We start from the raw sequence: 25,328 nt of genomic DNA, 5'->3' as shown, positions 1-25,328 counted from the left end.
CACATCCGGTACCGACGTACTTGCGCTAAAATTCCGAAGAGTCTGCCTCGCCCGACCGTTCTGATTCTGGCCGGGTGAGATTGCGTCTACGCAGTAATGGCCTCGACTCCACCATAGAGTGTAAAAGGAATGGAGTGAAGGAGGACGCGCCCCTTTTTATGGTACAAGCTATCAGAAAGCAGGTGAGTTTAAATGTCCCATTGAAAATAACTAGCCAGGGGGAAGCTTGAGGTTTCCAGCACCTGCCCGCACTTTATTTCTACGTAAACAATCTTGATGATGTTTGCTGCTCCTGTTCAAATCCCATTGTGGGCGCAAGATTTATTGCAATACTGTACCTGGCTAAGGAGGATGCCAATGACGATGGCTAATTGGTGCATGGAACCCAGTGCCCCTCGCAAACTGGTGGGTGAAATCTCCCCGACATACATGGGCACCAATCCTGTCGATATCCCTAGAAAGCGATTGAAAGAGAGCTTGGTTGGTTTGCCATGAAGCATTCAAAGAATAATTCAAATCCACAAGTTAAAGGATCCTTTTAATGAATCTCGTGCCAAAGTCGACATCAATGTGACGACAGGATCCAGTGTCAACTCATTGCCATAGCTGTAATATCCAAGCCAATTACATCGATAGATTGCCAAACGATGTTTAAGAGAAATTTACTCTTTTTATAAAGCTCTTTCATCCCCATTTCCCAGACCACACAATGAGGTATGTTTTCAATCTAATGGTCAGGATATAATCAGGCATTGCATCTCATCCCTCTACTCCCTGGATTTCATTTCTATTCAGGTAGAAAGAACTGAACTCCTGAGGTTTAGGAAAATGGGAAACATCCTGATGTACCATCAATTCGACTCAAGACACATTTAGGATCCGAACTGTGGCTTTTATCAGCTAGTTGTTAGCCCGGTGGTCGACTACAGAGAATGATCGACCGCCGGGAACTCTGGGTACTTATACCCCGCCGCCTACTTGCCTCTCGACCAATTGGAGAGCAGTCACATGACTAGTCCCAACCAATCGGACGAGAAGCACATGACCAGCCACGGCCAATGGGAAGCCAGTGCTCTGCACCAATGGCAGTGCTCATATCCATACCACCACACATCTCAGCTGGAATTCTCTGGCCATAGGGATTTTCTGTTGCCACTGGCAGTGGACCCCGACCAGTAGGTTTCCTGGCGATGTGGGGTGAATTCTATGGGATGTCCTGTTGAGAGTGGTGGGAACAGGGGCTGTTGCCGCCAGCGAATGGCCCGCCATCACACACGGCTAGGGGGGCGGAGATTCCAGCCGCACATTTCTTACTGAAGCAAATTGAATTTGCTTCTGTTATGGATGTAGATTGTTGTAATTGTGTGCCATGGTTCTTTGAGCCAGGCCGTAGCATCATCGGCTACTTCGCAGGCTTTTACCCTAAGTCTGGTACCGGCCTTTGTACTGGGAACATCCATCTCATAAACCTCTGTTGATTATTGCATTGACTTTATGCTGTCAGTACAAAGATACAACATTAATGTCCGCTAACCATCAGCCTCTGGGAACCAGAAGATGAGAACATTTCCTCTTCCACCTCCGTCTCACCCTACAGCCTCTGACACAGTTCATGCCCAATCTTGTCACCTTCATAAGTTTAAGATACAAAGCAACGTCACTGGACCCGCAGCAAGTTCTCTTGACGCCCAACTGGAATTGTGTGGAGATTAGAAGGAAACCTTCAAAGGTGGGGCTGAAGCTACTGGTCATGGAAGAGAAGTGTTTATACTTTACCACAATAAATGCCAGTGATGGCCCGCCCTGCGATGATGAAGATGTGCGATGGGCCCATTTTGGCCAGTCCCATCAGGAGGGCACCAACTATTGCAAAGATGTTTACAACTAACATGGCCCTCAGCCTGGGAAGAGAAACAAACGTTAAAGTTATTTCTTTCAATGTAATCCCATTCAAATAGCTCCTTTACAAAGAGAATATTACACTCCCATTAGAGTGATCGGATTGGGTTCCCTTGGTTTTTTTTTTAATTTGCAAAAGTGGGTGAAAGGTCAAGTTCAAATGCAAGTCACAAGTGAGGTTTGCCTGCCCCGAGGGGGTGGGATTCTCTGCCGGCGTGGTTCTCCGGTTTGCCTGCGCCCGGGGGTTACCTGCCTGCGTGGGCTAGGACCACAATGGGAAACCCCATTGGCCGGCCGGCGTAACGGAGAATCCCGCCAGTGGGTCAGGGCAGAAATGTGGTGTGGTGTGGCAGAGACGGGTTTTACATGGACCATGCTTGGCAGAAGGCGGCTGTTTGGTCCATTGTACCTTTGCAATGGGATTATTTCCAAACATCTTTGACAAAACCCTACAAAGCTTTCCCATTGAAACTGCTCACTGGCCATTCAGAAAGCGCATTCCAAATCAAAACAAGTCAACATACAAAAAAAACTGTTCAAATTCCCCCTTCCGTTTGCCTCTTATCGTTTTTTTAAACAGAGTTTTTTTTTAAATTTAGAGTACCCAATTCATTTTTTTTTCCAATTAAGGGGCAATTTAGCCTGGCCAATCCACCTACCCTGCACAGCTTTGGGTTGTGGGGGCGAAACCCACGCAGACATGGGGAGAATGTGCAAACTCCACACGGACAGTGACCCGGAGCCGGGATCGAACCTGGGACCTCGGCGCCGTAAGGCAGCAGTGCTAACCCACTGCGCCAACATGCTGCCCTACCTATTCTCTTAAACCTGTGTCTGCCGCTAACTCTCTTACCGATAGAAGCAGCACCATTAAAACCCTCATAATTTATTTCCTTTATTAATTTAGAATGCCCAATTCTTTTTTTCCAAATAAAGGGTAATTTAGCGTGGCTAATCCACCTACCCTGCACACCTTTGGGTTGTGGGGGCGAAACCCACGCAGACACGGGGAGAATGTGCAAACTCCACACGGACAGTGACCCAGAGCCGGGATCGAACCTGGGACCTCAGCGCCGTGAGGCTGCAGGGCTAACCCACTGCGCCACCGTGCTGCCCCGAATCTTCATAATTTTTTACACCTTTGCGAAATCTTTCTTCAGACAGCAACCAAAGGTTAGATAAGACAAGATAATAAGACAGGCTGAACAGGAACTAGCTGTGAGTTGACACCAACGGCCTGATTCTCCTGTCCCCTGGTGCGTATTTCTAGACAGCGCACCATTTACTGGCGGTAGCATCCTCTACTCCTGCCGCCTGCCAATGGGATTGTCCAGGGAGAGGCAAGAATAGTTTCTGAGGGTCTCAGGAGAAATATGAGGGAGATTTTCAGATCAGTGTTGGCCACCCTGATATCAAACAACAGAGAAAGGGGTCCTCAGGCGGATCGCAAACTCTGTGAGATGTTCCCCTTCTTGTTGCCTACATCCATTTCAGCCCCCCCCACACCCCACCTCACATGGGCAGGGAACCCCCAGGCCTGATCCCCTTCATGGGAAAAATGCCAGTCTGCTGCCATGCCAGTACCACCTGGACACCCTGACAGTGCCACCTGGGCACCCTGACAGTGCCACCTGGACATCACTGACAGTGCCACCTGGAACCCCTGGCAGTACCACCTGGGCACCCTGACAGTGCCACCTGGGCACCACTGACAGTGCCACCTGGACACCCTGACAGTGCCACCTGGGCACCCTGACAGTGCCACCTGGACACCCCTGACAGTACCACCTGGAACCCCTGACAGTGCCACCTGGACATCACTGACAGTGCCACCTGGAACCCCTGGCAGTACCACCTGGACACCCCTGGCAGTACCACCTGGAACCCTGACAGTGCCACCTGGAACCCCTGGCAGTGCCACCTGGACACCCTGACAGTGCCACCAGGACACCCTGACAGTGCCACCTGGACACCCTGACAGTGCCACCTGGACACCCTGGCAGTGCCACCTGGACATCACTGACAGTGCCACCTGGAACCCTGACAGTGCCACCTGGAACCCCTGACAGTGCCACCTGGGCACCCTGACAGTGCCACCTGGACACCCCTGACAGTGCCACCTGGAACCCCTGACAGTACCACCTGGGCACCCGGGCAGTGCCACCTGGACACTCCTGGCAGTGCCACCTGGGCACCCTGACAGTGCCACCTGGACACCCTGACAGTGCCACCTGGGCACCCTGACAGTGCCACCTGGGCACCCTGACAGTGCCACCTGGGCACCACTGACAGTGCCACCTGGACACCCTGACAGTGCCACCTGGACACCCCTGACAGTGCCACCTGGGCACCCTGACAGTGCCACCTGGGCACCCTGACAGTGCCACCTGGGCACCCTGACAGTGCCACCTGGACATCACTGACAGTGCCACCTGGGCACCCTGACAGTGCCACCTGGAACCCTGACAGTGCCACCTGGGCACCCTGACAGTGCCACCTGGAACCCTGACAGTGCCACCTGGAACCCCTGACAGTGCCACCTGGACACCACTGACAGTGCCACCTGGAACCCTGACAGTGCCACCTGGGTACCTGACAGTACCACCTGGGCACCCTGATAGTGCCACCTGGAACCCCTGACAGTGCCACCTGGAACCCCTGACAGTGCCACCTGGACACTCCTGGCAGTGCCACCTGGGCACCCTGACAGTGCCACTTGGGCATCACTGACAGTGCCACCTGGGCACCCTGACAGTGCCACCTGGACACCACTGACAGTGCCACCTGGGCATCGCTGACAGTGCCACCAGGACACTCCTGGCAGTGCCACCTGGACACCCTGACAGTGCCACCTGGACACTCCTGGCAGTGCCACCTGGACACCCTGACAGTGCCACCTGGACACCCTGACAGTACCACCTGGACACTCCTGGCAGTGCCACCTGGACACTCCTGGCAGTGCCACCTGGACACCCTGACAGTGCCACCTGGACACCCTGACAGTGCCACCTGGACACCCTGACAGTCCACCTGGACACCCCTGACAATGCCACCTGGACACCCTGACAGTGCCACCTGGGCATCGCTGACAGTGCCACCAGGACACTCCTGACAGTGCCACCTGGACACCCTGACAGTGCCACCTGGGCATCGCTGACAGTGCCACCTGGACACCCCTGACAATGCCACCTGGACACCCTGACAGTGCCACCTGGGCATCGCTGACAGTGCCACCAGGACACTCCTGACAGTGCCACCTGGACACCCCTGACAGTGCCACCTGGACATCACTGACAGTGCCACCTGGACACCCTGACAGTGCCACCTGGACACCCCTGACAGTGCCACCTGGGCATCGCTGACAGTGCCACCTGGGCACCCTGACAGTGCCACCAGGACACTCCTGGCAGTGCCACCTGGGCACCCTGACAGTGCCACCTGGGCACCCTGACAGTACCACCTGGACACCCTGACAGTGCCACCTGGACACCCTGACAGTGCCACCTGGACATCACTGACAGTGCCACCTGGACACCCTGACAGTACCACCTGGACACTCCTGGCAGTGCCACCTGGGCACAACTGACAGTGCCACCTGGACACCCTGACAGTGCCACCTGGACACCCTGACAGTGCCACCTGGACACCACTGACAGTGCCACCTGGACACACTGACAGTGCCACCAGGACACTCCTGGCAGTACCACCTGGACACTCCTGGCAGTGCCACCTGGGCATCGCTGACAGTGCCACCTGGGCACCCTGACAGTGCCACCTGGACACCCTGACAGTGCCACCTGGACACCCTGACAGTGCCACCTGGACACCACTGACAGTGCCACCTGGACACACTGACAGTGCCACCTGGGCACCCTGACAGTGCCACCTGGACACCACTGACAGTGCCACCTGGGCACCCTGACAGTACCACCTGGGCACCCTGACAGTGCCACCTGGACACCACTGACAGTGCCACCTGGACACACTGACAGTGCCACCTGGGCACCCTGGCAGTGCCACCTGGACACCCTGACAGTGCCACCTGGACACCCTGACAGTGCCACCTGGACACCACTGACAGTGCCACCTGGACACACTGACAGTGCCACCTGGGCACCCTGACAGTGCCACCTGGACACACTGACAGTGCCACCTGGGCACCCTGACAGTACCACCTGGGCACCCTGACAGTGCCACCTGGACACACCTGACAGTGCTACCTGGACACCCTGGCAGTGCCACCTGGGCACCCTGACAGTACCACCTGGGCACCCTGACAGTGCCACCTGGACACACTGACAGTGCCACCTGGGCACCCTGACAGTGCCACCTGGACACACTGACAGTGCCACCTGGGCACCCTGACAGTACCACCTGGGCACCCTGACAGTGCCACCTGGACACACCTGACAGTGCTACCTGGACACCCTGGCAGTGCCACCTGGGCACCCTGACAGTACCACCTGGGCACCCTGACAGTGCCACCTGGACACACCTGACAGTGCCACCTGGGCACCCTGACAGTACCACCTGGACACCCTGACAGTGCCACCTGGACACCCCTGGCAGTGCCACCTGGACACCCTGACAGTGCCACCTGGGCACCCTGACAGTGCCACCTGGGCACCCTGACAGTGCCACCTGGACACCCCTGGCAGTGCCACCTGGGCACCCTGACAGTGCCACCTGGGCACCCTGACAGTGCCACCTGGGCACCCTGACAGTGCCACCTGGACACCCCCTGGCAGTGCCACCTGGGCACCCTGACAGTGCCACCTGGACACCCCTGACAGTACCACCTGGACACCCCTGACAGTGCCATCTGGGCACCCTGGCAGTGCCGGGCTGGCACTCAGGCAGCACTGCTACGGTGCTGGTTGACAGTACCATGGTGCCAGTTGGCACCAGCCATGCCAGGGTGCCACCCTTCCCGGTGTTTGACACCCCGAGGGGCCTCCAATTACCTGGGAGACCCCCCTCACTGGCTTTTCACCTGGTCCCTGCTTGTGGCGGCCAGCAGAGAACGTCTCCTGGCTGGAGTCTCCTCAGCCAGGCTGGTAGATACCGAGTGGCCATTCGATGCGGTGTCAGCGCGGCCATTTGGGTTCTTAAACTGACTTAACCGTGTGAGTCTGAGTCCCACTAATTGTGGTCAATGCCACGTGAGATCTGGTTAGATCTCGCCAAGGAGAACGGCTGTCAGGAATCCTGAAGGGAGGTTTTTCCCTGGACCTAGCGGCCATATCGTGCCCCGATTCCGGCGGGATGCGGCGATAGAGCGCACCCAACATTTATCAGACATGGAGACAGAAGAGATGCTGAAGAAAAAGACTTTTGAAAGAAAGCATTTCTATAGCACCTTCCATGATAGAAATATTGGTGAAGGGGTAATCCCTGGAGAAGTCAGTGGATTAGTAATCCAGTAGCTCTGGGCCAAGGACATGGGTTCCAGCGGCAGTGGGAGGGATTTAGATTCAAGTAATTAATCCAAAGAATCCGGATTTAAAAGCAAGTCTCAGTAATGGTGGCCGTGAAACTATCATCGATTGAATAAAAACCCATCTGATTCACTACTGTCCATAAGGGAAGGAAATCTGCCATCCTTACCCGGCCTGATCTACAGGTGACTCCAGACCGATACAGTATAGGTATTTTTAACTGCCTCTGAAATGGCTCAGCGAGCACCTCAGTGGGCGTACCGGCACCACATGGACTACAGTGGGTCACGTAGATAGCTCAAAGGGCGGCATGTGGCGCAGTGGTTAGCACCGGGACTACGGCGCCGAGGACCCGGGTTCGAATCCCGGCCCTGGGTCACTGACGGTGTGGAGTTTGCACATTCTCCCCGTGTCTGCGTGCGTTTCGTCCCCACTAACCCAAAGGTTAGGTGGATTGGCCACGCTAAATTGCCGCTTAATTGGGGAAAAAAAAATAATTGGGTGCTCTAAATTTATTTTAAAAAAGGTACCTCAATATTATCTTCTCAAGGGGAGTTAGGGACGGGCACTAAATACCAGCTTAGCCAGCGACACCCATATTCCAAGTAACAATATTTTAACATTTTAGTGTGCCCCAATGTGCTTCACAGTCAATGGAGCCTCTTTAAAGTGGAATCACTGATGGAATGTCGGAAATAAAACATAAAAGTTGCAATCGCAAACTCCCCACACAGCACTGAAAACAATGGCAGACAGAATTACGAAGAAGGCCAGTCAGCCCATTGTCGCTTGGTCACCTTTTGGAAAGCATTCCATTCCAGTCCCTGCTGCCTTCTTGTGGCTCTGCAAAAGCTTCCTTTACTGCACAAGGCTCAGTGATGTTGGTTGAGCATAAACATTGGGCAGCACATCAGGAGAAATAATTCTGTGGGATCTCTTCCATTCACCAAGCAGGGCAGAGGGTTTAAGAGGCGACCCATGGCCCAGCATGTCTAATACTGTGGCTTTCCTGAGCCAGGAGTGCCGGCCTAGCTTGTGGGAGCAAACCCCGGGAGTGGGGCTTGAACCTACAACCCCTGACTCACTGGCAAAAGGTGCCATGAACTGAACCACATCGGAAACCCGAATATAATCAACCAAACTTGTTGGGGAGGCTTTAGTAGGCGTGGCTATCAGGCGCTGCCACTTGATATCTAACACTAGTGGTGCCCAATCCTGTGGGAACATTGATTGATCTCCACGCTATCTCGTTTGACACATATTGTGCCTTCAAGACCCATATGTACTTGTGTTGGCAGCTGTAATTTATGGCCGCAGCACTTTCTTTTCGGTGATCATTGATGTGGTGAAAAAGATTGAAAACAAATGTTTCCAACAGTCCACTTTTCATTCCCCTTTCTGTGACCTGGATCACGTTTCTCCTTCTTCTCTGCCAACCTCAGATTTTTCGCAGAGTAACCAAGGCAACGGCTGTCGGTTATTTAACCACAGAAGCATCCACCTAAATCCGACCTTTGACATGCTCACTTTCCAGAAGGAACTATGTCACCTCCCCCCCCCCCCCCCCCCCCCCCCTTACTCAGATGTACTCAGGACAATGAAAATCCACTTTGAAGTACACTAAATGGTTTTGAGTGATGCCATCTCTGGGGAGTAGTCAAGGGTCATTTCAGAAAGAGGGTCAAAATTATAATTAATTCAATCTGGTTCTGTTCTCCAAATTGACCTGATTTTCTTCTCTGCCTTTGTAGCTCAGTCCAATGGTGACTTGATTCCGTACCTTCCCAGCTTGTCCGCTAGATATGCAATAAAGAAAGAGGAAAACATTCCTCCGATGCAGAAGATGGAGACGGATAAAGTCCAGTAAACGGTGACGCTGCGATGTTTGGGTGGTTTGGTTGCTTGCGTGAGATTCCCAACCATTGTCTTGTTCTGGACAATATTGAGGACATGGCCATAATGATTCTCAATGACCTGGAGAGGATGACAAAGCCACATTGATATTGCCTTTTCCATTTACATCTCCTCTTTGCCTGTCTCATTACTTTTCTCTTCAACATCTCTGTGGTGAATGTAACTCCGTAATTCACACTGTATTGTATATACATGAGACCATGCATTTGTAAGCGCAGTTGCGTTGCCCGACCACTAGGGGGAGTAGCGCCGGGAATGCTTAGGAGTTTGTACAGGGCTCCACCCTTGGCTCCGCCCACGACTCCTCCCCCTGGACTGCTGTATAAATACCAATGCTCAGAGCCAGTCGTTCAGTTCATCGAGAGTTCAACGCGGAACAGGCTGGCTCTGTTGTAAGTAGATTAAAACCACTGTTCATATCTTAAAGCACGTGTCTAGTGAATTCATGGTTCCATCAATCTCCCTTTGTTTTGTGTCATCATTTAATCTCTCTTGCCTTCACCCTATCACATATCTGTGCTTTTCTCATTACCCCCCCCCCCCTCCCCCCTCCTTTTGTTTGCTTGAAATCTCTAACTTTACCCAGTTTGGACGGGAAATCGTCAACGTGAAACATTCGGCAGGATTTTCCGCATAATCCTCCCGGTGTTTCATGGCAGCGGATGCAGCCATTTGCCAGTGGTGGGACCTTGTAATTATCAACGGGGTTTCCCATTGAATGGACCGCTTGCCACCGCGAAACCCATGGGGAGGGTGCGCTGTCGATGGGCCGGACCAGAAGATCCCACTAACATGAGCGACTGAACAGTTCTGGCCATTAACTCTGCTTCTCTCTCCTCAGATATTTCCTGACCTACTGATGATTTCCAGAATGATCTGTTTATACCTTACCTGAAAGAGCCACAATTAACCTTTCGAGTACAGAGGGTTGGGATTCTCCGTATCGCCGCGCCAGATTTCTGGTTCAGCCCGCCGGCGGGATTCTCCGTTTCGCCGGGCGGTCAATGGGGTTTCCCATTGTCGGGCAGCCCCACGCTTTCGGGAAACCCCCGGGCTGCTGGCAGAACAGAGCATCCCTCCGGCGGAGAATCCAGACCAGAATCTCCTCAATCATCAGGTCTTCTTATTTTCTGATCTGATGGGGATATTTGTGCTATTTCTTTTCACAAAGTTATTTTGCTGATTTTCTTGATTGTATTTGCATCTTGATTAATGCAAACACTTTCTCAGGTACACCTCCCAAACCCACAACTTCCACTAACCCAGGTGGACAAATGGCATCGGAAATACCATCACTTCTAAGCTCCCCTCCAAACCAAACACGCCATTCCAATTTGGGCATTCTTGTCGATTCCTTCAGTGTCACTCAGTGAACATCGGGGAACTCCCTCGCTAGCAGAACTGTTCGAGATCCCCCCTACCCCAGGCAATCTCTTTCCACCCCAGCAAACTTCCCACCGTCCCACCCAATCTCCCCCCTCACCGCACCCTATCTCACTCCCCCTCCCCCCGCCCCTCCCAGCCAACTCGCCCCACTCCACACAACTCACCACCCGTCCGACTCCCACGCACAAACTGCAACGGTTCAGGTACTAGATCCACCACCGTTTCAGGAGAACCAGGATGGAGAACAATTGCTGGTCTTACAGGAAAAGCCGACATATCGAACAACCCTGCCGTTTTATTTTGGTTAGAGTGCGCTTTGTGTACCACAGACATAATTCAAGAAAGAAAGTATTTGTATTTATATCACGCCTTTTGCCACCTCACCACCTTACAGCCAGTGAATTGTGTTTGGAATGTGGTAGTGCAGGAAATGCAGCAGCTAATTTGTGCACAGCAAGCTCCCACAACCAGCAATAATCACCGGACAGTCAATGTTCTTGGTTTCTGTATTTGATTGAGCTTTGGGTACTGACCCAGGGCATCGAGATGATGCCCCCCCCCCCTCCCTCCCTCCCTCTTGCTCCTCCAAAGGGGTGGGCTCGTTTCAGCAAACCCTCCTGAATGTCTCACACTTTCACCCTCGGTTATTTCAGCATCAGTGACAAAGTATTGTTTCTCCCTGCGTGGTGTACCTTACACAATCTGAACAAGTGTAAATTCCTGTGGAAGAGCGGAGGTGCCACGTGTCACAGGAAGCTATCTGATTGCTCAATCTAATTTGAGCTACTTTGCTGCGAGCAATTAAACCCAACTCATTACTACTGCCCTTGTGTGAATCAGCTGGTGATTAAAGGAGTTTCTGACAACAATGGAGTGTCTTTCAGTAACTCCCAGCTCCTAGAACTGGAATGGCCAGTGGAAGAGGTGATATTGACGGAGGCTGAACAACATTTAAACTAATTACACTTACAAAAAATAACCCTGAATGAAATCCGTCAGCCACCTACAAAACTACCTTCCTTTTCACTGTACCTCACTACACACGAAAAATTAAATGAAAATCGCTTATTGTCACGAGTAGGCTTCAATGAAGTTACTGTGAAAAGCTCCTAGTTGCCACATTCCGGCGCCTGTTCGGGGAGGCTGGTACGGGAATTGAACCGTGCTACTGGCCTGCCTTGGTCTGCTTTAAAAGACAATAAACCAATCCAAATCTTTTATAATAATCTTCATTGTCACAGGTAGGCTTACATTAACACTGCAATGAAGTTACTGTGAAAAGCCCCTAGTCGCCACATTCCAGCGTCTGTTCGGTACACAGAGGGAGAATTCAGAATGTCCAATTCACCTCACAGCACGTCTTTCGGGACTTGTGGGAGGAAACCGGAGCACCCGGAGGAAACCCACACACACACGGGGAGGATGTGCAGACTCCACACAGGCAGTGACCCAGCCGGGAATCGAACCTGGGACCCTGGAGCTGTGAAGCATTTATGCTAACCACCATGCTACCTTGCTGCCCCATACTGCTCGAAGAGATTGAAGGACCTATCTCTGATCCAAATGCTTATGCTTTTCTTTCCTGCGTTTTCCCCATAGCCCCTTCAAGTATTTAGCCAATATGATTAATCAGTGGATAATTCAGCCCTGAATGAGGCCATTGGGCCCATTGTGGCTATGATGGTCAAGCCAGCATCCCCACCATTGTCCTGAGGGAGTGTTGAACTATCAGAGGTGCAGCCTTTCTGTTGAAATATGATAGTGAAAGCTCCCCTCTGCCCTCGCAGCGACTGTGCAAGATTCCACAAGACTGTTCAAAGGAGAACGAGGCAATGCCCCCAGTTTGGCAAGAGCCCAGCTCTGTAACCCCTGCCAGCCCAACAACCCTCCGAGGTCTAATAGAAGCGGAACTCTGTGGGTGCTGGAACTCTGGAATATAAAGTACTGGATGAGCACAACCAGTCTGGCCGCCTCTGTGGAAAGGAAGAGTTAACCTTCCGAGTCCGTGCGAGCCTGCCACAGAACCAGGTTGGTGTGCTCCTCCGCTTCTGCCCCTCTTCAACATCCCTCCATCTTAACCCCTCCACCAGCCACTCCTGTGTCTCCAGTTCCCTGTTCTTGAAGCTCTGGAATTCCTTTCCTGAACCTCTTCACAAGTCCAGCTGACCGGCTTTATCAAACTCCTTCAGACCTTCCACAGAGCCCAAACATTCTGTCCCCATACCTTCGCTTAGCCTCAAAAGTTTTACGATGTTAACGGCACTTTGTAAATTGTTGTTGTTTGCGTCCTGGTCAATATTTAGCCCTGAACGAAACTTTAAAAAGAGGCAGATTCCCTGGTCATGATCTCATTACTGTTTCTGGGATCCTGCTGTGCATGAATCGGCTGCCAAGATTCCTCCAGTACAAAAGGCCCATTTCACTGGCTGTAAAGTGCTCTGGGAGAGTCTGAGGTTTTGGAGAGTACTACAGGAATGCACGACTCTGTTTCTGTAAACCAATCGGCCGAGGAGGACATGGTGAGACCGTCATTATCGACAGTAGGTTTAAGTGATGATCTTACCTCCTGCGGTGCATTGATAACACCGAGCCCATAACCAAACTGTACGGAGCCGAGCACGGCTGTGAAGACAGAGAGGACCAGCAGCCCCGTCACTTCCTGGATAAAGAATACAGAAGGCCAGAAATTAGGCACCCCCTCTGCTGATGAGAATCCATCACCAACATTGGTGATCACTGAACACCCTCGTACAGGAGGCTGGCGAGGAGAGAGGAGGGGAAAGAGTGAGGAGGGAAATTGGGAAAGGAGGTCAGGCATGAGGGGAGGGATTGGGAGATGGGAAATCTGAGGTGGGATTGGGAAGTGCCGAATTCGAGGAGGGATTGGGAGAGGATGTGAGGCATTCAGTGAGAGGCAGAAATGGGAGAAAATGGGAAACGGGCAGGAGATGAAGGGAGTGGAGATGGGAATGGGGAGGCGATGGGAGGGAAAGGAAAGGGGTTGAGGGTGAAGAGTGGGTGACGGGTGTGGTTTTGGCGATAGGAGGTGGATGGAGAAGCTGGTCTCCAATGGAAATCAGCACGATGTCCCAGTCACTGGGAATAGACAGGCAGTGTCGCCAGTTAATCCCGGAAATTCCAACACGTGATGCAGTGCCAAATCCAAAAACAAGTCCTGTTATTTAGGCTGACTCCTTGACAGGCTACTGAGAGGGTACTGAGCTCCTTCCCGCTGGACATAACTTTTCCAATGACCCAATAAACATTCCTCCCTCTAGCAATACTGGGTTAATTGGTTCTGCCTCCCATGATGATAATAACATTTACAAGGCCCAAGGTGGATACACCTTCACACCATCACACCGGTGACTGACCTAGGAGGCCCAAGAAGGTAAGTAAACAGGGTAGCTTGTGTTCCACGAGTCCCATGGAGAGATCGATTAATGTATCTCCATGGGCCTAGTAAGCGTTATTACAATGAGCATTCATGGGAACTTGCCGTGCACTTCATTTCACAATGCAACAACAAACAGAAAAGTTACTGAAAAGTGCCGTGGGGCAGTTTGCTGGGTGAGCGGGGCAATATAAATGCATGTTGTTGTTGTTGTAGTGTGGCATTATCAAATTATTCCATATGGTTTCACCAAATAGCAGATGTGGCATCGATACTTCACGATACCAGCCTCTGTTGATATAAATCTGGTTAAGCAGGAAGCTGAATTTTTTGCCAATGGCCTAAATCAACAGTTAGATTACAGGAGGAGTATTGCCTGTCAGCAGAATCCATCCAGTACTTACTTTAAGTCCAGGAACACTGAGAAAGGTTCACCTGCAGTGTCTCACTCTAACTAACAGTGGGGTGATTGGCACAGCCACGGACCGCAGGAAGGGCCAAGGTGTTGAACTGACAGGATCTCAGGCAACACTTCCTCGCCACTGGGCCAGTGGAAATGATCAGACCTCCCTCAGCCACTGCACCCTGGCCCAAGCCGGGCCTGTGGTGACAGCGCAACCCAGCCAAATGAACCCTTCGCACCCCACTGCCCACCATTACTGTCCAGCTGGGTAAAGAATCATACAGGGTACTGCGAGGCCTGGATAGAGTGGATGTGAAGAGGATGTTTCCACTTGTAGGAAAAACTAGAAGCAGAGGACACTATCTCAGACTAAAGGGACGATCCTGTAAAACAGAGATGAGAAGGAATTTCTTCAGCTAGAGGGTGGTGAATCTGTGGAACCCTTTGCCGCAGAAGGCTGTGGAGGCCAAATCACTGAGTGTCTTTAAGACCGAGATAGATAGGTTCTTGATTAATAAGGGGATCAGGGGTTATGGGGAGAAGGCAGGAGAATGGGGATGAGAAAATATCAGCCATGATTGAATGGCGGAGCAGACTCGATGGGCCGAGTGGCCTAATTCTGCTCCTATGTCCTGTGGTCTTATGGATGGAGACTGGGACACTTAACAGAAAATTGGATGAGTACTAAAATAAATGAGCAAACTTTAAACCAGGACAATGACACCATGGACAGTTAACAATGAAGTCAGAAACATGGTGTAAAGTGAACAAATCCCAGGACCATCTGTAAACACTGACACACTCCCTGGGACCATCTGTAAACACTGACACACTCCCTGGGACCATCTGTAAACACTGACACACTCCCTGGACCCTCTGTAAATTCTGACACACTCCCTGGGACCCTCTTTAAATACTGACACACTCCCCGGACCCTCTGTGAACTCTGACACACTCCCCGGGATCCACCTGTAAATGCTGACACACTCCCCGAGACCCTCTTTAAATACTGACACTCTCCCCGGGACCGTCTTTAAATACTGACACACTCCCCGGGACCCTCTTTAAATACTGGCACACTCCCCGAGGACCCTCTTTAAATTATGACACACTCCCTGGGGACCCTTCTGTAAATACTGACACACTCCCTGGGGACCCCCTGTAAATACTGACACACTCCCCGGGGACCCCCTGTAAATACTGACACACTCCCCGGGGACCCCCTGTAAATACTGACACACTCCCCGGGGTCCCTCTGGAAATACTGACACACTCCCCGGGATCCTCTTTAAATACTGACACACTCCCTGGGGACCCCTCTGTAAATACTGACACACTCCCTGGGGACCCCCCTGTAAATACTGACACACTCCCCGGGGTCCCCCCTGTAAATACTGACACCATTCCCTGGGGACCCCTCTGTAAATACTGACACACTCCCTGGGGACCCCTCTGTAAATACTGACACACTCCCTGGGGACCCCTCTGTAAATACTGACACACTCCCTGGGGACCCCCCTGTAAATACTGACACAATCCCCGGGGTCTCCCTGTAAATACTGACACACTCCCTGGGGAGCCCCTGTAAATACTGACACACTCCCTGGGACCCTCTGTAAATACTGACACACTCCCTGGGGCCCCCCCTGTAAATACTGACACACTCCCCGGGGACCCCCTGTAAATACTGACACACTCCCTGGGACCCTCTGTAAAGACTGACACACTCCCCGGGGACCCCCTGTAAATACTGACACACTCCCCCGGGGACCTCCCTGTAAATACTGACACACTCCCCGGGACCCCCTGTAAATACCGACACACACCCCGGGACCCCCTGTAAATACTGACACACTCCCCGGGATCCCCCTGTAAATACTGACACACTCCCCGGGACCCCCTGTAAATACCGACACACACCCCGGGACCCCCTGTAAATACTGACACACTCCCCGGGACCCTCTGTAAATACTGACACACTCCCCGGGGACTCCCTGTAAATACTGACCCACTCCCCGGGACACCCTGTAAATACTGACACACTCCCCGGGGACCCCCTGTAAATACTGACACACTCCCCGGGACCCTCTGTAAATACTGACACACTCCCCGGGGACCCCCTGTAAATACTGACACACTCCCCGGGGACCCCCTGTAAATACTGACACACTACCCAGGGACCCCCTGTAAATACTGACACACTCCCCAGGGACCCCCTGTAAATACTGACACACTCCCCGGGATCCCCCTGTAAATACTGACACACTCCCCGGGACCCTCTTTAAAACTGACACACTCCCAGGGACCCTCTTCTAAATACTGACACACTCCCCGGGGTCCTCTTTAAATTATGACACACTCCCTGGGACCGTCTTTAAATACTGACACACTCCCCGGGATCCTCTTTAACTACTGACACACTCCCCGGGGACCCTCTGTAAATACTGACACACTCCCTGGGGAGCCCCTGTAAATACTGACACACTCCCCAGGGACCCTCTGTAAATACTGACACACACCCTGGGGAGCCCCTGTAAATACTGACACACTCCCCGGGGTCCCTCTGTAAATACTGACACACTCCCTGGGGACCCCCTGTAAATACTGACACACACCCTGGGGTCTCCCTGTAAATACTGACACACTCCCCGGGGACCATCCTGTAAATACTGACGCACTCCCCGGGGACCCCCTGTAAATACTGACACTCTCCCTGGGGACCCCCCTGTAAATACTGACACACTCCCCGGGGACCCTCTGTAAATACTGACACACTCCCTGGGGAGCCCCTGTAAATACTGACACACTCCCCAGGGACCCTCTGTAAATACTGACACACACCCTGGGGAGCCCCTGTAAATACTGACACACTCCCCGGGGTCCCTCTGTAAATACTGACACACTCCCTGGGGACCCCCTGTAAATACTGACACACACCCTGGGGTCTCCCTGTAAATACTGACACACTCCCCGGGGACCATCCTGTAAATACTGACGCACTCCCCGGGGACCCCCTGTAAATACTGACACTCTCCCTGGGGACCCCCTGTAAATACTGACACACTCCCCGGGGTCCCCCCTGTAAATACTGACACACTCCCTGGGGTCTCCCTGTAAATACTGACACACTCCCCGGGGACCATCCTGTAAATACTGACGCACTCCCCGGGGACCCTCCTGTAAATACTGACACACTCCCCGGGACCCTCTTTAAATACTGACACACTCCCCGGGGACCCCCTGTAAAATACTGACACACTCCCCGGGGACCCCCTGTAAATACTGACACACTCCCCGGGGACCATCCTGTAAATACTGACACACTCCCCGGGACCCTCTTTAAATACTGACACACTCCCTGGGGACCCCCCTGTAAATACAGACACACTCCCCGGGGACCCCGTGTAAATACTGACACACTCCCCGGGGACCCCGTGTAAATACTGACACACTCCCCCGGGGACACCCTGTAAATACTGACACACTCCCCGGGGACACCCTGTAAATACTGACACCCTCCCCGGGGACACCCTGTAAATACTGACACACTCCCCGGGGACCCCCTGTAAATACTGACACACTCCCCGGCGACCCCCTGTAAATACTGACACACTCCCCGGGGACCCCCTGTAAATACTGACACACTCCCCGGGGACCCCCTGTAAATACTGACACACTCCCTGGGACCCTCTGTAAATACTGACACACTCCCTGGGGCCCCCCCTGTAAATACTGACACACTCCCCGGGGACCCCCTGTAAATACTGACACACTCCCTGGGACCCTCTGCAAAGACTGACACACTCCCCGGGGACCCCCTGTAAATACTGACACACTCCCCCGGGGACCTCCCTGTAAATACTGACACACTCCCCGGGATCCCCCTGTAAATACTGACACACTCCCCGGGACCCCCTGTAAATACCGACACACACCCCGGGACCCCCTGTAAATACTGACACACTCCCCGGGACCCTCTGTAAATACTGACACACTCCCCGGGGACTCCCTGTAAATACTGACCCACTCCCCGGGACACCCTGTAAATACTGACACACTCCCCGGGGACCCCCTGTAAATACTGACACACTCCCCGGGACCCTCTGTAAATACTGACACACTCCCCGGGGACCCCCTGTAAATACTGACACACTCCCCGGGGACTCCCTGTAAATACTGACACACTACCCAGGGACCCCCTGTAAATACTGACACACTCCCCAGGGACCCCCTGTAAATACTGACACACTCCCCGGGATCCCCCTGTAAATACTGACACACTCCCCGGGACCCTCTTTAAAACTGACACACTCCCAGGGACCCTCTTCTAAATACTGACACACTCCCCGGGGTCCTCTTTAAATTATGACTCACTCCCTGGGACCGTCTTTAAATACTGACACACTCCCCGGGATCCTCTTTAACTACTGACACACTCCCCGGGGACCCTCTGTAAATACTGACACACTCCCTGGGGAGCCCCTGTAAATACTGACACACTCCCCAGGGACCCTCTGTAAATACTGACACACACCCTGGGGAGCCCCTGTAAATACTGACACACTCCCCGGGGTCCCTCTGTAAATACTGACACACTCCCTGGGGACCCCTTTAAATACTGGCACACTCCCCGGGGTCCCTCTGTAAATACAGACACACTCCCCGGGGTCCCCCCTGTAAATACTGACACACTCCCCGGGGTCCCTCTGTAAATACTGACACACTCCCCGGGGTCCCTCTGTAAATACTGACACACTCCCCGGGGACCCCCTGTAAATACTGACACACTCCCCCCGGGGACCCCCTGTAAATACTGACACACTCCCCGGGGACCCCCTGTAAATACTGACACACTCCCCGGGGTCCCTCTGTAAATACTGACACACTCCCTGGGACCCTCTGTAAATACTGACACACTCCCTGGGGCCCCCCCCTGTAAATACTGACACACTCCCCGGGGACCCCCTGTAAATACTGACACACTCCCTGGGACCCTCTGTAAAGACTGACACACTCCCCGGGGACCCCCTGTAAATACTGACACACTCCCCCGGGGACCTCCCTGTAAATACTGACACACTCCCCGGGATCCCCCTGTAAATACTGACACACTCCCCGGGACCCCCTGTAAATACCGACACACACCCCGGGACCCCCTGTAAATACTGACACACTCCCCGGGACCCTCTGTAAATACTGACACACTCCCCGGGGACTCCCTGTAAATACTGACCCACTCCCCGGGACACCCTGTAAATACTGACACACTCCCCGGGGACCCCCTGTAAATACTGACACACTCCCCGGGACCCTCTGTAAATACTGACACACTCCCCGGGGACCCCCTGTAAATACTGACACACTCCCCGGGGACTCCCTGTAAATACTGACACACTACCCAGGGACCCCCTGTAAATACTGACACACTCCCCAGGGACCCCCTGTAAATACTGACACACTCCCAGGGACCCCCTGTAAATACTGACACACTCCCCGGGATCCCCCTGTAAATACTGACACACTCCCCGGGACCCTCTTTAAAACTGACACACTCCCAGGGACCCTCTTCTAAATACTGACACACTCCCCGGGGTCCTCTTTAAATTATGACACACTCCCTGGGACCGTCTTTAAATACTGACACACTCCCCGGGATCCTCTTTAACTACTGACACACTCCCCGGGGACCCTCTGTAAATACTGACACACTCCCTGGGGAGCCCCTGTAAATACTGACACACTCCCCAGGGACCCTCTGTAAATACTGACACACACCCTGGGGAGCCCCTGTAAATACTGACACACTCCCCGGGGTCCCTCTGTAAATACTGACACACTCCCTGGGGACCCCCTTTAAATACTGACACACACCCTGGGGAGCCCCTGTAAATACTGACACACTCCCCGGGGACCCCCTGTAAATACTGACACACTCCCCGGGGTCCCCCCTGTAAATACTGACACACTCCCCGGGGTCCCTCTGTAAATACTGACACACTCCCCGGGGTCCCTCTGTAAATACTGACACACTCCCCGGGGACCCCCTGTAAATACTGACACACTCCCCGGGGTCCCCCCTGTAAATACTGACACACTCCCCGGGGTCCCTCTGTAAATACTGACACACTCCCCGGGGTCCCTCTGTAAATACTGACACACTCCCCGGGGTCCCTCTGTAAATACTGACACACTCCCCGGGGACCCTCTGTAAATACTGACACACTCCCCGGGGACCCTCTGTAAATACTGACACACTCCCCGGGGACCCTCTGTAAATACTGACACACTCCCCGGGGACCCCCCTGTAAATACTGACACACTCCCTGGGGTCTCCCTGTAAATACTGACACACTCCCCGGGGACCATCCTGTAAATACTGACGCACTCCCCGGGGACCCTCCTGTAAATACTGACACACTCCCCGGGACCCTCTTTAAATACTGACACACTCCCCGGGGACCCCCTGTAAAATACTGACACACTCCCCGGGGACCCTCTGTAAATACTGACACACTCCCCGGGGACCATCCTGTAAATACTGACACACTCCCTGGGGACCCCCCTGTAAATACTGACACACTCCCCGGGGTCTCCCTGTAAATACTGACACACTCCCCGGGGACCATCCTGTAAATACTGACACACTCCCCGGGACCCTCTTTAAATACTGACACACTCCCTGGGGACCCCCCCTGTAAATACAGACACACTCCCCGGGGACCCCGTGTAAATACTGACACACTCCCCGGGGACACCCTGTAAATACTGACACACTCCCCGGAGACCCCCCTGTAAATACTGACACACTCCCCGGGGTCTCCCTGTAAATACTGACACACTCCCCGGGGACCCCCTGTAAATACTGACACACTCCCCGGGGACCCCCTGTAAATACTGACACACTCCCCGGGGACCCCCTGTAAATACTGACACACTCCCTGGGACCCTCTGTAAATACTGACACACTCCCTGGGGCCCCCCCTGTAAATACTGACACACTCCCCGGGGACCCCCTGTAAATACTGACACACTCCCTGGGACCCTCTGTAAAGACTGACACACTCCCCGGGGACCCCCTGTAAATACTGACACACTCCCCCGGGGACCTCCCTGTAAATACTGACACACTCCCCGGGATCCCCCTGTAAATACTGACACACTCCCCGGGACCCCCTGTAAATACCGACACACACCCCGGGACCCCCTGTAAATACTGACACACTCCCCGGGACCCTCTGTAAATACTGACACACTCCCCGGGGACTCCCTGTAAATACTGACCCACTCCCCGGGACACCCTGTAAATACTGACACACTCCCCGGGGACCCCCTGTAAATACTGACACACTCCCCGGGACCCTCTGTAAATACTGACACACTCCCCGGGGACCCCCTGTAAATACTGACACACTCCCCGGGGACTCCCTGTAAATACTGACACACTACCCAGGGACCCCCTGTAAATACTGACACACTCCCCAGGGACCCCCTGTAAATACTGACACACTCCCCGGGACCCTCTTTAAAACTGACACACTCCCAGGGACCCTCTTCTAAATACTGACACACTCCCCGGGGTCCTCTTTAAATTATGACTCACTCCCTGGGACCGTCTTTAAATACTGACACACTCCCCGGGATCCTCTTTAACTACTGACACACTCCCCGGGGACCCTCTGTAAATACTGACACACTCCCTGGGGACCCCCTGTAAATACTGACACACACCCTGGGGAGCCCCTGTAAATACTGACACACTCCCCGGGGACCCCCTGTAAATACTGACACACTCCCCGGGGTCCCCCCTGTAAATACTGACACACTCCCCGGGGTCCCTCTGTAAATACTGACACACTCCCTGGGACCCTCTGTAAATACTGACACACTCCCTGGGGCCCCCCCTGTAAATACTGACACACTCCCCGGGGACCCCCTGTAAATACTGACACACTCCCTGGGACCCTCTGTAAAGACTGACACACTCCCCGGGGACCCCCTGTAAATACTGACACACTCCCCCGGGGACCTCCCTGTAAATACTGACACACTCCCCGGGATCCCCCTGTAAATACTGACACACTCCCCGGGACCCCCTGTAAATACCGACACACACCCGGGACCCCCTGTAAATACTGACACACTCCCCGGGACCCTCTGTAAATACTGACACACTCCCCGGGGACTCCCTGTAAATACTGACCCACTCCCCGGGACACCCTGTAAATACTGACACACTCCCCGGGGACCCCCTGTAAATACTGACACACTCCCCGGGACCCTCTGTAAATGCTGACACACTCCCCGGGGACCCCCTGTAAATACTGACACACTCCCCGGGGACTCCCTGTAAATACTGACACACTACCCAGGGACCCCCTGTAAATACTGACACACTCCCCAGGGACCCCCTGTAAATACTGACACACTCCCCGGGATCCCCCTGTAAATACTGACACACTCCCCGGGACCCTCTTTAAAACTGACACACTCCCAGGGACCCTCTTCTAAATACTGACACACTCCCCGGGGTCCTCTTTAAATTATGACACACTCCCTGGGACCGTCTTTAAATACTGACACACTCCCCGGGATCCTCTTTAACTACTGACACACTCCCCGGGGACCCTCTGTAAATACTGACACACTCCCTGGGGAGCCCCTGTAAATACTGACACACTCCCCAGGGACCCTCTGTAAATACTGACACACACCCTGGGGAGCCCCTGTAAATACTGACACACTCCCCGGGGTCCCTCTGTAAATACTGACACACTCCCTGGGGACCCCCTTTAAATACTGGCACACTCCCCGGGGTCCCTCTGTAAATACTGACACACTCCCCGGGGTCCCTCTGTAAATACTGACACACTCCCCGGGGACCCCCTGTAAATACTGACACACTCCCTGGGGACCCCCTGTAAATACTGACACACACCCTGGGGAGCCCCTGTAAATACTGACACACTCCCCGGGGACCCCCTGTAAATACTGACACACTCCCCGGGGTCCCCCCTGTAAATACTGACACACTCCCCGGGGTCCCTCTGTAAATACTGACACACTCCCCGGGGTCCCTCTGTAAATACTGACACACTCCCTGGGGACCCTCTGTAAATACTGACACACTCCCCGGGGTCCCTCTGTAAATACTGACACACTCCCCGGGGACCCCCTGTAAATACTGACACACTCCCTGGGGACCCCCTGTAAATACTGACACACTCCCCGGGGTCCCTCTGTAAATACTGACACACTCCCCGGGGACCCTCTGTAAATACTGACACACTCCCCGGGGACCCTCTGTAAATACTGACACACTCCCCGGGGACCCTCTGTAAATACTGACACACTCCCCGGGGACCCTCTGTAAATACTGACACACTCCCCGGGGACCCTCTGAAAATACTGACACACTCTCCGTGGACCCTCTGTAAATACTGATACACTGCACAGGGACCCTCTGGAATGGTCAGGAAGAAGTTAATATTTTCTGGGAACTATAAGAATTTGTCAATATTTACAAGTGATGCCCCGAGGCAAACTTGCCGAAATCCACTCGTCACGACCGGAATCTCCAAACCTCCCTTGATGAACATCCAAATGCAGGAAGGCTTTCCTTGTTGCGGTGGTGAAATGAAATGAAAATGTAAATCGCTTATTGTCACGAGTAGGCTTCAATGAAGCTAATGTGAAAAGCCCCTAGTCGCCACATTCCGGCGCCTGTCCGGGGAGGCTGGTGGGACTGGCTCAGGTTAGCAGTCTGGGCTCCAGGTTAAACCATTGAGGAACTCACAGGGAATAGCTGATTCTCTCTCTGTCTCTCTGCTAATCCATTCAGGATTTTTACACCCGGACTGTCTCTGGGTTTTGCTCCTGCACCCCTCTGCCAGTCACTGTGCTGTGGGTCAGACTGTGTGAGGGAGGGATTGGTCCCCCCCCCCCCCCCCACACTCCGGGCCAGGCTGAGGGCTGTGCTGAGGAGGGGGAGTGCTGCATTGTTGCAGGAGCAGCGTCCACCAATTCAAGCTGTGTGGGATCTTCCTCTGCGCAAATTGGCTGCTGAGTTAGCTCCATTGCAACAGGTGAAAGCACTCACACCTCCCTGGGGGTGTTGTGAAGACCCCCCGAGAAGGTGTTGAAGCCAGGGTGGGGTTGCCAGGCAGACTGCCAGCAGCCAGGTCTCTCCTGTCACTCACACCTGGTCAGTTTCACTGGTCAGTTTCACTGGCTCCCCGGTGAAATGTCACAGCAGAGGCGGTGGGGAAGGGTCCTGGGACCCCGGGGTGGTCGCTGCTGTGACAGACCCTCTCCCTCCCTCACACACACTCACTCTCACACACTCACCTTGTCCCGTCCCCCCTCCGCACCCAGCTTCCCCATCGCGATGCTCAGGAATCCCAAATGCTGAAGGTGCCAGAGGCTGTCACTGACACCCGGAGCCTCCCTTTTAACTGACGTGCGGCTTTAAAGCTTAAAGGAGCCGACCCCACACGGATTGGCGCGCTCTTATCAAGCCAGAGATATCGATTAACTCGATTTGATCGGTTGGTGATACAGGAATGAATCCATCCCCCTCTCGTCTGGATATGAATGTGGGCGAGAGAATCCAGAATGGGTGTTCCTGAGAATGTGTGCGGGGGTGAATTATTGGTGAATCAGTGTGTGTTCGTGAATCTGAGTGTGTGTTAGTGAATCACTGAGTGTGTGAGTGAATCTGTGTGTGTGTCAGTGAATCAGTGTGTGTTAGTGAATGAGTGAGTGTGTTAATGAATTACTGAGTGTGTTAGTGAATCTGTGTGTGTGTCAGTGAATCAGTGTGTGTTAGTGAATGAGTGAGTGTGTTAATGAATTACTGAGTGTGTTAGTGAATAAGTGTGTGTGTTAATGAGTCTGA

At 53.4% G+C, this 25,328-nt stretch overlaps 1 protein-coding gene across 1 annotated transcript in view; it reads right to left on the bottom strand.

Moving 5' to 3' along the window:
- The window catches only part of slc2a2 (solute carrier family 2 member 2), a 54,415-nt gene extending 29,454 nt beyond the window's left edge, over positions 1–24,961 (bottom strand). Inside the window, exons 1-5 of the mRNA XM_038816589.1 lie at positions 24,779–24,961; positions 13,201–13,296; positions 9,118–9,311; positions 1,777–1,901; positions 339–454 (exon numbers count right to left, since the gene is read on the bottom strand). Of these exons, the coding sequence (XP_038672517.1) occupies positions 339–454; positions 1,777–1,901; positions 9,118–9,311; positions 13,201–13,296; positions 24,779–24,814 (567 nt within the window). The 5' untranslated portion in view covers positions 24,815–24,961. The remainder of the gene's footprint in view (positions 1–338; positions 455–1,776; positions 1,902–9,117; positions 9,312–13,200; positions 13,297–24,778) is intronic.
- Between the last annotated feature and the right edge of the window lie 367 nt (positions 24,962–25,328).

This window comes from Scyliorhinus canicula, chromosome 13, assembly GCF_902713615.1.
Source record: "Scyliorhinus canicula chromosome 13, sScyCan1.1, whole genome shotgun sequence".
Classification (NCBI taxonomy): Eukaryota; Metazoa; Chordata; class Chondrichthyes; order Carcharhiniformes; family Scyliorhinidae; genus Scyliorhinus; species Scyliorhinus canicula.
The sequence above is the reverse complement of the archived record's forward strand: the minus strand, read 5'-3'. Positions and strand labels throughout refer to the sequence as shown.